The sequence below is a fragment of the Biomphalaria glabrata genome, chromosome 12 (genome assembly GCF_947242115.1).
Source record: "Biomphalaria glabrata chromosome 12, xgBioGlab47.1, whole genome shotgun sequence".
Lineage (NCBI taxonomy): Eukaryota > Metazoa > Mollusca > Gastropoda > Planorbidae > Biomphalaria > Biomphalaria glabrata.
Window position 1 is genome coordinate 16,482,936 of NC_074722.1, and position 15,842 is coordinate 16,498,777.

The 15,842-nt window shown below is 33.9% G+C and overlaps 2 protein-coding genes across 5 annotated transcripts in view; one reads left to right on the forward strand and one right to left on the reverse strand.

The window, feature by feature from the left end:
• Positions 1-2,735: 2,735 nt before the first annotated feature.
• On the forward strand, positions 2,736-6,930 carry LOC106055976 (epididymal secretory glutathione peroxidase-like). The gene is made up of 4 exons (XM_013212501.2): positions 2,736-2,915; positions 3,828-3,983; positions 4,682-4,923; positions 5,954-6,930. Exons 1-4 carry the CDS (start codon positions 2,864-2,866, stop codon positions 6,230-6,232), a joined length of 729 nt encoding a protein of 242 aa, XP_013067955.2. The 5' UTR covers positions 2,736-2,863; the 3' UTR covers positions 6,233-6,930.
• A 10-nt stretch (positions 6,931-6,940) lies between these two features.
• Positions 6,941-15,842, reverse strand: part of LOC106055975 (huntingtin-interacting protein 1-like) — a 67,265-nt gene continuing 58,363 nt past the window's right edge. For 3 of the 4 annotated variants that reach the window (XM_056007305.1, XM_056007303.1, XM_056007302.1), the window contains 2 exons: positions 11,546-11,605; positions 6,941-10,434 (listed from right to left, as the gene is read on the reverse strand). In XM_056007305.1, the coding sequence (XP_055863280.1) occupies positions 10,426-10,434; positions 11,546-11,605 (69 nt within the window). In that variant the 3' untranslated portion in view covers positions 6,941-10,425. The remainder of the gene's footprint in view (positions 10,435-11,545; positions 11,606-15,842) is intronic. The other variant, XM_056007304.1, reaches the window with a different exon arrangement.

Consider the following 15,842-nt stretch of genomic DNA (forward strand, 5'->3'; position numbering starts at 1 on the left):
TTTTCGCGGGGGGGGGGGGGGGGCGGGGGGTGGGGGTGGGGGTGGGAATTCGTTGATGAGTGAGTTTGTGTTAAACTGGAAGATATGAAGAGCTGAATTCGATTGCTGTATGCCATGGCTGTAAATGGCAAGACAGAAAGTGAAAGCAAGATATTGTCACATATTTGAGCTATGCCACCTATGCCTGTAGCCTTCCTGACTAAAAAAAAAAAAAAGAATATATTTCAATTATGACCAGGGAAGGGAGGTAACAGACTAACCTTCTCATTATTAGCTGTTGTTTTTTTTTATTGACAAAGTTGTCTCTAATTAATTTGATGTTAATTAACAAGTTGACCCTAGACAGAGATATGCCATCTGGTTTATGATGACAAGCAGATGACAATCGTTTGTTATATCTTCAGAAGCGGATTAAAATGATGTGAGTGTATGGGGCACATTTTTTGTTAAAGAACCTCTTTACTCAAAGTCTTTACTCATTTCATATTTTTGGTTGTCTGTGTGCTTTATGCATTTATGTGTGTGTGTGTGTTTTCGTTTATGTTTAATGTGTTTGTTTATGTGTGTGTGTTTATTTATGTTTGTGTTTGTTTGTTTAGTGTGTGTTTCTTTATCTGTGTGTATTTGTTTATGTTTTATTTTATGTGTGTGTTTATAGGTTTCTTTATTTTATGTGTGTGTTTATGGGTTTGTTTATGTGTGTGTGTTTATTTATATGTGTGTTTGTCTATGTTTATGTGTTTGTTTATGTTTGTGTGTTTTGCTTATGTTTTTTTTTGTGTTTTTTTATTTAAATGTGTTTATGTTTATGTGTCTGTTTAAATGTAGGCCCTATGTGTTTGTTTAGCACTTATTCCATATTTTTAAAGTATTTGAAGATGTAACTGTAATCTGTACAATATGACTGACTATACATTTGGACTTAATCAGAATTTTCTCTAATCATACACACACACATACTTACACACACACATACTGAATACCCTTCCATTTCTCTTCTTCCTCCCCCCCCCCTCTCTCTAATAAGACACTACCCCAATTTCTTTCATTATAAGTATTTTTTTTAACAAATCATGAACACCATTTCATAATGATAGTCACACACACACACACACCATTTCATAATGATAGTCACACACACACACACCATTTCATAATGATAGTCACACACACACACACCATTTCATAATGATAGTCACACACACACACACACCATTTCATAATGATAGTCACACACACACACACACCATTTCATAATGATAGTCACACACACACACACCATTTCATAATGATAGTCACACACACACACACCATTTCATAATGATAGTCACACACACACACACACACCATTTCATAATGATAGTCACACACACACACACACCATTTCATAATGATAGTCACACACACACACCATTTCATAATGATAGTCACACACACACACACCATTTCATAATGATAGTCACACACACACACACCATTTCATAATGATAGTCACACACACACACCATTTCATAATGATAGTCACACACACACACACCATTTCATAATGATAGTCACACACACACACCATTTCATAATGATAGTCACACACACACACCATTTCATAATGATAGTCACACACACACACACCATTTCATAATGATAGTCACACACACACACACACCATTTCATAATGATAGTCACACACACACACACACACCATTTCATAATGATAGTCACACACACACACCATTTCATAATGATAGTCACACACACACACCATTTCATAATGATAGTCACACACACACACACACCATTTCATAATGATAGTCACACACACACACACCATTTCATAATGATAGTCACACACACACCATTTCATAATGATAGTCACACACACACACCATTTCATAATGATAGTCACACACACACACACACACACACCATTTCATAATGATAGTCACACACACACACACCATTTCATAATGATAGTCACACACACACACCATTTCATAATGATAGTCACACACACACACACACACCATTTCATAATGATAGTCACACACACACACACACCATTTCATAATGATAGTCACACACACACACACCATTTCATAATGATAGTCACACACACACACACACCATTTCATATTGATAGTCACACACACACACCATTTCATAATGATAGTCACACACACACACACCATTTCATAATGATAGTCACACACACACACCATTTCATAATGATAGTCACACACACACACCATTTCATAATGATAGTCACACACACACACCATTTCATAATGATAGTCACACACACACACACCATTTCATAATGATAGTCACACACACACACACCATTTCATTATGATAGTCACACACACACACACCATTTCATTATGATAGTCACACACACACACACCATTTCATTATGATAGTCACACACACACACACCATTTCATAATGATAGTCACACACACACACACCATTTCATTATGATAGTCACACACACACACACCATTTCATTATGATAGTCACACACACACACACCATTTCATTATGATAGTCACACACACACACAAATATAGGCTATATATATAAAATGAATAAAATTCCAATATGAAGCATACTTTGGTCAATTGTGGGGAAATTATTTCATTAACAATATTGTACCCACATACATTAACTTTCAGTAGTACGCCGATGATGAGCTAGTGTTGAAACAACGCTGACTAAACACAGAATGTTAATTGTAGTTACATTTGGTCTAGTCTAGATTTATTTCAATGAAATCGAGCAGTGAAACTAGATACAAGGTCTGTTCACTTACCATCTTTCGATTGTGCGGTCAGTCTGGGAGAATAATTGATAGTGGTCTTTTAGAATGTTCACCACTATCATCTTTGCTTTGGCAGTTGTAACTAGTGGCCAAGCAGGTTGGTGAAGTTTGGCTTTTTTTTTAAATAAAAAATTAACCATTGAGTAATGCCAATATCCTGGAACACCTGTAGATAGATAAGCCTCGATAGATAGATAGATAGATAGATAGATAGGCCTAGATTATCATAGATACTAGATAGATAGATAGATAGATAGAGAGAGAGAGTGTGAGAGAGAGATTCGAGAGATAGGCCTAGATTATCATAGATACTAGATAGATAGAGAGAGAGAGAGAGAGAGTGAGAGAGAGAGATTCGAGAGATAGGCCTAGATTATCCTAGATAGATAGATGTTTCCAACTAATCACAGTGTGTTGAGAAAGCTAAAAGCATGAAATAGCGCTAAACGAAAACAATTAGTAAAAATATTAATCGCTGGTCTAGATCTATTACAAATTTAATGACATGACTGATCCAAAGTAATTGAAACAACTACACATCTTATAAGCTTTTTTTTATTTTTTAAATTATTTTTTTTATGTTTTTCTTCTTGTTTGTTGACAAGCTCGAAGTCTATACTCTTTGGTGTGGCATCAAGTCGCCTGTTTCTAGATTCATACTTAAGACTTTTTTGGCCACGAAATTAAGACAAATCTTGTAGGACATACTGAAATAGAGCATACATTGTATTCAAATTCTAACGTTTGAGTCTCTTCTGATCAGCCATTAATCTTTCAATAGATTTTTTTAGACCTATAATCTTAAAGAAAACTTTCATTGGTTGCTGTTGATCCACTTGGCTGTCAATGTGTCGTGATGCCTTTAAATCTGTCTCATTGTAAGAACGATTCGTATTTTACGCCCATTTAATAATGATAATTTTATTGATTGGTATTATTGCTTTAGATTGCAACACGAAATGATCTTTAGGATACATATAATTACAAGTCTTAAACGTTCTTCTTGTAGGACGACCAGGCAGGTATCAGTCCCGCTGTTACGCCAGACCCAACTCCACCATCCTGGACTACACTGTGACGGACATCCAAAACAGACAGACTACCAAAGTCTCAGATCTGGCTCAAGGAGCGCTAACTCTAGTTGTCAACGTGGCTACCTATTGTCGTAAGTTGTCTAGTGCCCACTACACTTATCTAGTCACTGTAGATAGTTAGATGAGAAAGGGAGATTATCAGGAAGCTTTTTACATTTATATGTATTTATAAGGGAGCCAAAAATTAGAACATTTTATTTCGCTCTAGCGACCTCTTTTTGCACACACAAAATAAATAAATAATTAAAAAATAATGGATTCTCAAACATGTTCCCACAATGACCCTAACCCTATTTAAGCCTATTACAATTGTACAACACGAATTCATAGACTCTAATGACAAGGTTTAACTATGTATATTTTCACACTAGTGCAGTTTTGATAATGAATTTTGGCAAACTATATGTTATGATGAAATTAGACTTCGAAAAAAAAAACACGGAACATTTCGAATTTATCCAATAAGAAAATAAAGTTTAAATCGCAATATTAATTACATAAGATATATATATTTCTTAATTCAAACTAGTAATATCTCCTTATTCCAAGTAGTAATATTTCGTCAAAGTAGTAGCCTAATATTTCAAAGTCAAAGAAGTAATATAAGTTCAAGAAACTGTCTTTGTACTATATTATGTCCCTTTTATTATTTTCAAATCCAAGGACATGGGAGATAAATCTTGAATAGAGCCTTCCGGTCTAGTTCTATTTAGCCTACAATAGTGAATTTTACAACCCACAAGTCTGACACAAGATGTCTGTTTCGCAGGTCTGACATTACACTATCTTCAGCTGAATCAACTATTGGAAGAAAACCAAAACTTGAATGTGCTGGCCTACCCATGCGACCAGTTCGGACACCAAGAACCAGGAGTTAATGGCACCGAGATTCTTAATGGTCTCAGATATGTGCGCCCTGGCAACGGATTCGTGCCCCACCCACGTATACACATGCTGAGTAGAGGAGACGTCAACGGCCAGAAAGAAGCGCCTCTGTACACATATCTGAAGGCAGGTTAATCGAAAAGAATACCTACTGTCAGTACTGAGATTATTTTTATCATTCAGAGTTATGGGTCTTAGTCTTATTACTGTATATTTTAAGCTTGACAGAGCTATGGGTCCTTGTCTATTACTTTACCTGCAAAGTTTGACCAAGTTGTGAGACTTAAATGTTTATTGTACGTAGACTGGTGACACTCTTATTTCAAAATATGATTGCAGTGTCTAGGTCAGTGAGTCACATCTTTGGTTTATTTTTTTTTAATAAAAAAAATGTTTTAATTAAAAAATATTTTTCTTGAATAGTACTAAACAAAACTTAAATAAAAGTTTTTATCCTAGATACTTGTTTAATAAGAGGACACTATTTCCAACAGTATTTCTCTAAGTTACTTTTATTGATTAAATTTGAATAAAATTCTCCACGTAAACTCCTGTATCTGTAACTCACACTAGCTTTTTTTTTTGTAATATATTAGTATCTTGTGTTGCTACCTATATTTTATAGATTAGTTTTAGTTTCTAATTCCAAAACTAATGCAGCCTAAAAAAAATACTTATGAAGTAGTTTACTTATACATTTATTTGTTAATTTATACCTCTGTGATGAGTCTAATATGTTTAGAAGTTCCACTCATGTATAAAACCAGATTTAAAAAAAAAGCATTTTTTTTAACTTTATATTAGGGTGATTATACTAAATACATTCTTTCATAATTCATTGATTGTAACAGAAGCATTGATAAGAGAGTTAAGAAAAATCCTCGTAATTTAGAATTAGTCGAGGTCAATTTCTTACAGATAGGTTTTAACATGCTGTTTAATTGTTGCTATTTTAAAACTTTTTCTCTAAGTATCGTTAGAGTATCAAATGAAAATTTTATATTTTTTCTGTTTTAAGGCTGTGTTGTAATAATATTTAAAATCAAATATAATAATAATGAATGAATAAATTTTGCAACTTATATACACTTAATTTCATACTATACTAAATGTTTATTAAATGTCTTGACAGAATTTCTTTTTTTTTTTAAATTAGAGTTCATGTCCTCCACCAACACTGGCCAAGTTTAAGTCCCGTGAGAGTTTCTGGGACCCAATCAAACCAAGTGATGTGAGCTGGAACTTTGAAAAGTTTTTAGTTTCAGCTAGTGGGCTCCCTTTGTACCGCTTTCTGCCCAATGTGGAGCCTTCAAGATTTCAACCAATCATTAGTGCGCTCAGTGAACCAAACCAGGAGCCTGCTTCCCAGACAGAGAAATTAAAAAGTTTGCTCAATGCTCTTGATGACAGCATGGAGCGTGACCAATCAGCATGACGCCGTCATTGAGGGAGGCAAACTGTCTTGGAAGAATAGAAATGTAATAAAACATTTTCTTTAGCAAACAAATCTATCTTTAGTCCTTTTTACAATGATTTCTCATCAAGTGCAATCATAAATCTGATTGAAATATTCTATGGTCATCATAAATAAAAAAAAAGTCAAAGTTACTATCCCCCCCCCCCCACCCCCCAAAAAAAATCAGTGTTATCTATTATTAGCGAATATTAGCCCAAAATAAAACAAAGAATAAGTTAGATCTACTAGTAGGTTAAATCGCAGAAGTAGGTTAAGTAGTAGAAGCCACAGAGATTAATGTCTCTGTTGAAATTAGTGAGCTCATAGGAAAATGTATTTTGCTTTGTGGTAAAGTAAAGTTCCCCGATCTTACCTTAAGATTTATGGGGCAGATGATGTTAGGGCCCATGTTTAACAAGGGTGTCATGTGGCCAGCACAATGACAAACCGCCTTTACTTTTCCCCAACTAATGGCAGGTACCCATAAAGCTCTGTGGAATTATTCCTTTTTTGTATGTTTTAGAATCTTAGTACATTTCATGAATATATTGTTTACAGACATTTCTGTGTTGTTCAAAATAAAGGAATAAGTCACCTACTCTCTACATTTATAGTAAATATTTTACTGACAATAAAAAAACAACAAAAACAAAACAGATTGAATAACAAAAAACAAAGTCATTCTAATTTGTTATCTGTTCAGAAATGTTATTGTAACTATAATTACAAACAAACTGAACCAGGACTTGAGAGAAATTAAATGTACATAATACACATGTCAAGAAGTAGTTAGCTCTGAGATTGTATAGCAAAATAAATTAGAATGGTACTGAAACAAAGAGGGGAAAAAAAACTGTTAATCTTGACAAACTTAATGTCATTTGCAATGAGTCATTGAAACTAACAGACTACAAGACATTCACATAGTCCATACATCTCCATCTCAAGTAAATTTGATAGTAAAACTTTGAACAACAGTAAAACGAAGCTGAAAGCAGGATGTAGTCATCAGGAAACATTTAGCACAAGGTGGAGGTTATCAACATGTTCATTCTCAACCCAATACAATGTTTAGGAGCTTGTACTAATATTGTTAGTTGACTTACAAAGAAATGAACTAACTTGAGAAACTTTTCAAACATCAAAATTGAAACAATCTCTCTCTGTGCAGGTGTTTCAAGCTAGACACACATATACATAAGTAGTAATTGAATGTTTTGTAATGTATTCAATATGTGAAACTATTATTCATACTGTAATGTTGGTTGGGGTGTCACTGTTATACATGGCCAGACTAGTACACCTTGACTATTAGGTCAACTCAACACAAGGTAAGGTGATATCAAGAAAAAAAGCACCTCTTCCCTATTTAAAAAAACAAACAAACAAGCAGTTTTTTTTTTCTCTTAATTTTTAATTATATATTGTGGCTTTAGGTCAATGTGAGTTTAAGTTTTTGAGTTTAGGCACATCGGCACAATTTAGGCCATGTCGTGCCCATAATCCTTTTCTTAGGTCAATGTCTCATCAGAAGATCAACTATATATAAACATTTTTCCCCGAGCTAGAGGTTGACGGACCCACCATCCCAACAATGTTTATTGCAACTGTTTAATATATGAAGACACCATAGGAATAAATAAATGATGCACTTGTGTCACTCAACTATTTAAGTGTCCTATCTTTGCCATACATGGCCCAGTCAATGTTATCATACACACAGGCACTCCGCTAAATCCAATCAAAAAGTTATCATTGTGTTAAACATACTAGGATATACACCAATACAATTCTTGTTATAACTGTACTCATACAAACATCACATCACTTGATAACATTATCATCAAGCTAGGGTTAGGGTTAAACTAGGTTTAACTGAGGCCATGTAGTAATACTCCTTATCAATAATTACATTAATGAAATAAAAAATATTTCTAATATTTCAGATTTTTTTTCCTTTACAAACACCATTGACACACCTTGAAGTGCCTGGCACACCAACACACAAATGGTCATTCAGTCAAGACCAAATATTCCATGTAATAAAAGACAAGGGTGAAAATCATAACTTAACCCTTAACCCTCACATAAACCTTAACCTTAAATTGATCCCTAGAAAGCAGAACACTTTCTCGTGTTCAATTCAACACAGACCATTTACTGCCCAAAAATAATTTGCTCCATAAATGAAACTAATAGGTGATCAAATGTAGAGTGAAATCTTGAAAATTACTCAAACTGCAAGCACAGAACAAATGCCCTACTAACTATGAATCAATTTAAAGCCATTATGGAAGGCATTTTTAGTTGCCCCACTAACTATGAATCAATTTAAAGCCATTATGGAAGGCATCTTTAGTTGCCCCACTAACTATGAATCAATTTAAAGCCATTATGGAAGGCATCTTTAGTTGCCTATTAGAAAAAAAAAGCTAATATACATTTTCTTCCAACCAAATAAAAATAATGTACCTCAAAACTTAAAATGTAAAAAAAACAACAAAAAAACAATTTAGTAATAAAAATAAAAAGGTTCTACATTTATTTAATCCATGAGACATTAAAACAAGTTCCATGACAAAAACTTATGAAATGTCTGACACCAGAAGCCATATAAGAAACTTTTAATAACAACACTATTTGTGTACATGAAAATTGCAAATCTATGCTACAAAAAGTCCTTGGATTTTGTCATTGGACCTCCCTGACTTGTAAAATTAATATTTCCAGTTTAAGCACAAACTGAGGTAATTAACATTTGAAATGTATTTGTTGTTATAAATTATATAATCATTTCTATATAAGATTCAGAAGCAGACTAGATTATTAAATGTATTCAGTATATCAAACATAAGTGCACAACTTGCTATGATAGCAACAAAAACAACAACAACAAAAAAAAAAAACTTTGTCTATATTAGTGTAATAAAAATTACTTCTATCTTCTATATTCTGTGTAATGAAGATTACTTCTGTACTCTGTGTAATAAAAATTACTCTAACATAGGTCCCCCCCCCCCCCCCCCCGCCCCCCCAGGAAAAAGGAGAACTTTTTTGTAACACTATAATGTTTGTATGCACACAATCACTAGTAAACTAACTATACTAACTATAAATACTAAACGCTGACCTGTTAATATTTCTATGTATCTACTTTGTCTTTACATTGTTGAACTACAACTATTGATTCTACTTGATGACATGAAACGATCATTAAAATACAATTACTAATTTAGGACATATGCGTTTAATTAGGGATGGTAAGACAATCATGCAATATTCTTGGGCAAGTCTAATACAGCAAATAGTATAATTCTTTAAATTTACACTAACGCTGTGTTAGTTGAAACCTCAGACACATGTAATGGTAAGCTCCAGTATCTAGTGTTTTTTCAATAGCATTTCTGGACAGTGTTACTGTTTACATAAAAAAAACACTCAGAAAATGTACATTCTGTAATAAATGCTTCAAAGACTCCTGATTGAAATAATATCATTATAATATCTGACCAGCTAATTGCAGTACATATATCAATTAAATAGAACTAAAATTTCTGTATCGTTTATCCATTCAATAAGTCATTCATAAGGTTTGCATGATATAATGGACATTTAAAAATAAACCTCAATTCTTTAGGCAACCAAAGCCAAGACACCAATTTTGTTTTAGCAATAAAGAAAATTTTGTGGTTTTACAATGTAAAGGGATCCAGTAATTACACAAAAAAACAAAACAATATTGATAACATATGTTTTGTAATAACAAAATAAGTGTACATATATTTCCAACGATTGCCATTAACAATGAATCATTCTCATAACAACAACATTAGCTATACAATACAAAGCAACGAATCAAACAGGCATTATAAGTACCATTCAGTCAACAAGGCCTCGATACTGTGTTCAGTACTGTGTCTGTACCAAAAAGCAGACTCTCACAACATTTTCTTACATACCCATCTTATGAAAAGCCTTGGAGAAAGAAGTAAATCTGTTAATAAATCAAGGCTATAAAAGTAATTAATTCATAAATAAATATGTCCAGTGTGTCTGCTGCTGCTGAACATCAAAGTATTCAGAGTAATGTCCTCCTAGTCAGTTAAAAAGCTTAAACCTTGGCTGGGGTTTAACCTTGGTGAAGTGCACTCTGGGTAGGTGAAGGCTGTTAATCATCTTCTCTGTAAGAAGAGGGGAAGATATCTTGAATTATTTCTAGAAATGTCAAAAATCTTATCTTTTATAAAATACAAAACAAACTTGTACTCAACAAGCGTCAGTTGCATCTCCAAACAAAAATCTATTTCATTGAAACTCAAAGTAAGAAACAAAAAAAATTGTTTACAACACACTGACTCATGTTGAAGACATTTATCAAAAGAAAATAAAAATATTTTGTTTAGGTCTGTGCTGATTTCTCAGTATCATTCCAAGAGCAAGACAAAATGAGAAAGATTCTTGAAACTAAAATGAACTAAAAAAAAAAACTAAACACTAAACTTTGAATAATGGAAATAATGACTTTCTATGATCAATAGTGTATACAGTAATTGCAAGATCAAGGCAAAGACAAAATCTTTTCATTTTTTGCAAGTAAAGACCAACATTTGATGTTTCTAATGAATGTCAAGGACAACAGTGCTTCAAAATTCATTTTTCTTAATGGTTCACTAACAATAATTTTTAGACAACCTTTTATGTATTTTTAATCAAATGTCATTGGAATATGGTTCTTCTTTATACTGACTTGTCAAATCTTACTTTCCCCATAAGTCTTTGGAAGAAACAAAACAGTTGACACAGCACAGCAAACAACTCAGCACAATAAATATATTTGAAAGTTTTTTTAAGAAACACATCGACATTGCTTGAACACAATGCATACAACAAAACTAAACCATTTTCTAAAAAAAAAGCCACAACTGAAATTTGAACAAAGAACAACAAATATGATTAGTGATAAAAGAAAACATGCCAAGTGAAATTTGTTCAACTAGTGGCTAGTGTTGAACATTATTTGAAAATCATCAAACTTACAATTTGTTTTTAGAAAACTAGTTTGAACTATTTGATCTACAAGGAAAAGATTGATCTAAAACTAATGGTGCATCTCAATGCTTTTGATCCATGTTTAGGTTTACAAATGTAATGTAACTATTCAAAACATGCAAATAAAGGATTAGAAAATTATGCAAAACACAATACACTGAGGACAATAATATTTAGTAGTCCAAAGACCAACAATTAAAAAAAAAAACAAGCTGGACATGCAGTCGGCATTCTGGCACTCACTTCTGACTGTTCTGCACTGGAGTCCAATGGAGCCATGTCTTCACTAATCAGTTCTCCAAACTAATACAACAACAACACATGAGGGGGCAAAAAGTATTAAAAAAAACAAACAAATATTGTTTGGGATCAACTGCTAACAACAAAAGGTTCAAAAAGAAACAAAAATATAGCAACTGGTAATAAGGGAGATAAAAGTAACGTTACATTACAAATGGTGTACTCTGTTTCCCCAGTGCTCAACAGATAAACTTAATGTTTCCTAGACCTGACATGAGCTTACCATGCCAACTGGTGTACTCATTGCAGCACTCAATTGAACAGATAAACTTCAACACTTCCTAGTGACATGGACTTACCATGCCAACTTTAAAATTCTTTGTATGAGAAAACTCAACATAGAAACTAGACTAATGTGTGTTGACATTTACTTTATTTACAGCATTATGTTTACATTACCCAATACTGTATTGTTCTATGCACTAATGTGATCACTGTGCATAACCACATTATCTAATAAAGACTTGAAGTTTATTCAGAAACATAAGTTTCTTTATATACACTCGTAATGTGCACTGATATAAAGCAGAATAATTAAAATGCATACCAAAGAATGAATCATAAAAAAAAAGTAATTTAAGATAGGTCTAATATTTATATATATATATATATATACTTCTCACTAGAAAGGACAACACAGCATAAATAAGTGAAATATATACCTAAACATGAAAATACTACACAAGTGATAACAGTTTAGGTCTCCAAGTTAAGCTAACTTAAATTCTGCAACATTTATAATAATTATATTATAATAATCATCATACTATTAAAATGATAAGAGAAATTCAAAATTTATAGGGTACTTCTCAGCCATCTTTAGATTATGGTTACCTTCTGACCACATAACAAGAGCTTAAAAACGAATAATATATTTTTTTTGTAATGTTAACGCTTAAAAGAATTTCAGCAATATTCAACAACTTTTTTGAAAAATAATTAGAAAGTAGAAGTTTTTAAAGTCAAAACAAGTGATTTTAAATGATGAGCTTGTTATTTCTAACCTTTGTCCTGTGAGAGCTAGTGATTATTATGACTTAATTAAATCAGATCTCTTGTGGAGTTTTTGATCTCCCGAGCACCTCCCCAGGTAGCGGATAGGGGAAGGCCCTCCAGTAATGGTGGGTACTAGGGAAATAAAATACCTGGGGTGGACCAAAATCAAACTTGCTGCCTTGCAGGAAGTGGAGGGATCCACAAAGGCTATGGCACCTTACCCGAAAATAAAGGCAGCTATCCAGAGAGCTGAAAGGGGCAGCCCCCCAGATGGTTATGCACAGGGCTAACAACTCTGTCATATAAAAAATACTGTTACACACAAGAAAACCCGGACAAATCTCAACGGAAAACGACCTAGGTCTGGAAAAGGACATGATTTTTGTTTTGCGACATGGAACGTGCTAAGCCTTTATAGAGCAGAAGCGCTAGCCCAACTTACCAAAGTGTTAAAGAAATATAGGATACCCTTTGTAGCCCTACAGGAAATCAGGTGGAAAGACTCGGACATTCTCAGAACCAAGGAGTATACTATATTTTATAGTGGTGGAAGCACTAACAACTTAGGTACAGGTTTTTCTGTTAAAAAGGATATGGTAGGTAATGTCATTGGATTTAAACCTGTAAGTGATAGACTCTGCTCACTACGTTTGAAAGGAAAATTCTTCAACATATCATTTATCAATGTTCATGCCCCTACTGAAGATGCAGATGATAACACAAAAGAAGCCTTCTATGATGGACTGGAAAGAATTTATGATGAAGCACCAAAGCATGACATCAAAATAGTCCTAGGAGATTTCAATGCAAAAATTGGAAAGGAACCAGCATTCAGACCAACAATTGGCAAAGAAAGCTTACATGAAGAGACCAACAATAATGGCATAAGATTAGTGGATTTTGCATAAGGAAAAGGAATGTCTATCAGCAGCACAAAATTCCAACATAAGAATATTCACAAGGCTACCTGGATCTCATCTGATGGCAACACCCAGAATCAAATAGATCATATACTCATAGATAAGAGACATGGATCAGACATACTAGATGTAAGAAGTTTTAGAGGAGCTAATGCTGACTCAGAACACCTACTAGTAAAAGCTAAACTTAGACAAAGAATAAGTACCATACACAATTACCAAAGAAAGAGAGCACAGCAATATGATAGTCAAAAACTCACAAAGGATACACTTGTTGCAGAAACTTATAGAATGGCACTCCAAACGCAACTGACAACATTAGAAAAGGACAGAGAAAATAACATAAATGAGCATTGGGAAATAATAAAGCATGCTATCAAAAGAACAGCAGAAGAGGTAGTTGGATTTAAACAAAAGAACGAGAAAATAGGGTGGTATGATGATGAATGCAGACAAACTATAGAAGAGAAGAACAATGCCCGAATGATAATGCTACAGAGAGAAACCAGGAACACTAGACAGCAATACAATGAAGCAAGAAGAAGGGCTACAAAAGTTGTGAGAAAGAAAAAACGGGAATGGAAAAAGTCCAAGATTATTCAAATCGAGGAACTAGCAAAGGATGGAGACATGAGAGGAATGTATATGAAAATTAAAGATGAAAAGAACGGATTTCAAGCTAGATCACATATGTGTGAGAACAAAGATGGTCAGCTTATTACAGAAAACAGTAGGGTAATTGAGAGATGGGCTGAATACTTTGAGGAGATCCTAAATACCACTGAAGATGGAGACAATGAAGAATATGAACTGCCACATGGGGGACCAGATCCCTTAGTGAACCCTCCAACACTCATTGAAACATCAGAAATAATTAGGACCATGAAGAATCACAAAGGACCAGGAGAGGACCAAATCACAGCAGAACTAATTAAATATGGAGGGAAAGACTTACATTCCCAAATACACCGACTAATATCAAGAATTTGGGAAGAAGAACTAATACCAACAGAATGGGAAATGGCTCTTATAACCCCAATACACAAAAAAGGATCCAAGTTAATGTGCTGTAATTACAGAGGAATCTCTCTACTAAATGTGACTTATAAGATACTGTCTAGGCTTATAACTAAGACACTTGGAAAATATTCAGAAGAAATCTTAGGTGACTACCATTGTGGTTTCAGACCCAACAAATCCATAACCGACCACATCTTCACACTAAGATGTATACTAGAAAAATGCCATGAATACAACTTACCAATCCACCAACTCTTTATAGACTATAAAATGGCTTATGACAGTATCAGAAGGAAATACCTATATGACACTCTACAGGATTTTGGAATACCCAACAAGCTGACAAGACTTATACATATGACATTAAACAACTCAAAAAGCAAAGTCATAATACAAGGAGAACACTCACGGGAATTTAGGATTAAACGAGGATTAAGACAAGGAGACGCACTTTCCTGCATGCTTTTCAATTTAACACTGGAGAGAGTTATAAGAAATATACACATAAACACAAGGGGAACTATTACTAACTACTTCAGGAGAGAAAACATGGGTCCACAACCAACAGGATCGATATACAGCCAACCTCTACAATACCTTGCTTATGCCGATGACATTGCCTTATTGGGTAAAGAAACCTCTGACATCGCTAGAGCCTTCACACAACTAGAAGAAGCATCTCGACCAGCAGGACTTGAGGTCAATGACAGTAAAACCAAGTACATCACAATGACAAGAGACAATCAAACAGTGGGACAAAATATCAAAATCAAAGACCAAGAATTTGAAAACGTCCAAACTTTCAAATATCTAGGAAGTACAATTGATTTAAAAAATGACCTACTAACAGAAATAAAGGAAAGAATAGCAGGAGGCAACAGGGCATTTTATAGCACCCATTTACTTAAGAGCAAAACAATTTCAAGGAAAACCAAGAAAATAATATACAAAACCATAATAAGACCAGCAGCAATGTATGGAAGTGAGACCTGGACACTGACTAAGACATCTGAAAATTTACTTAACACTTGGGAAAGAAAAATTCTTAGGAAAATCTATGGTGCCATACAGGATGAAACAGGGTGGTGGACACGCACTAACCATGAGATATATCAATTGTATGAAGACCCACCAATAGTGAACGAAATAAAAAAGAACAGACTACGTGGGGCAGGTCACCTTGAAAGAATGTCAGACAACAGAGGAGCGAAAATCATATACAGGCAAAAACCAAAAGGCAGGCGACCCAAAGGCAGACCCCGAATGCGATGGATAGATGATGTGGAAGCAGACCTGAAGCAGCT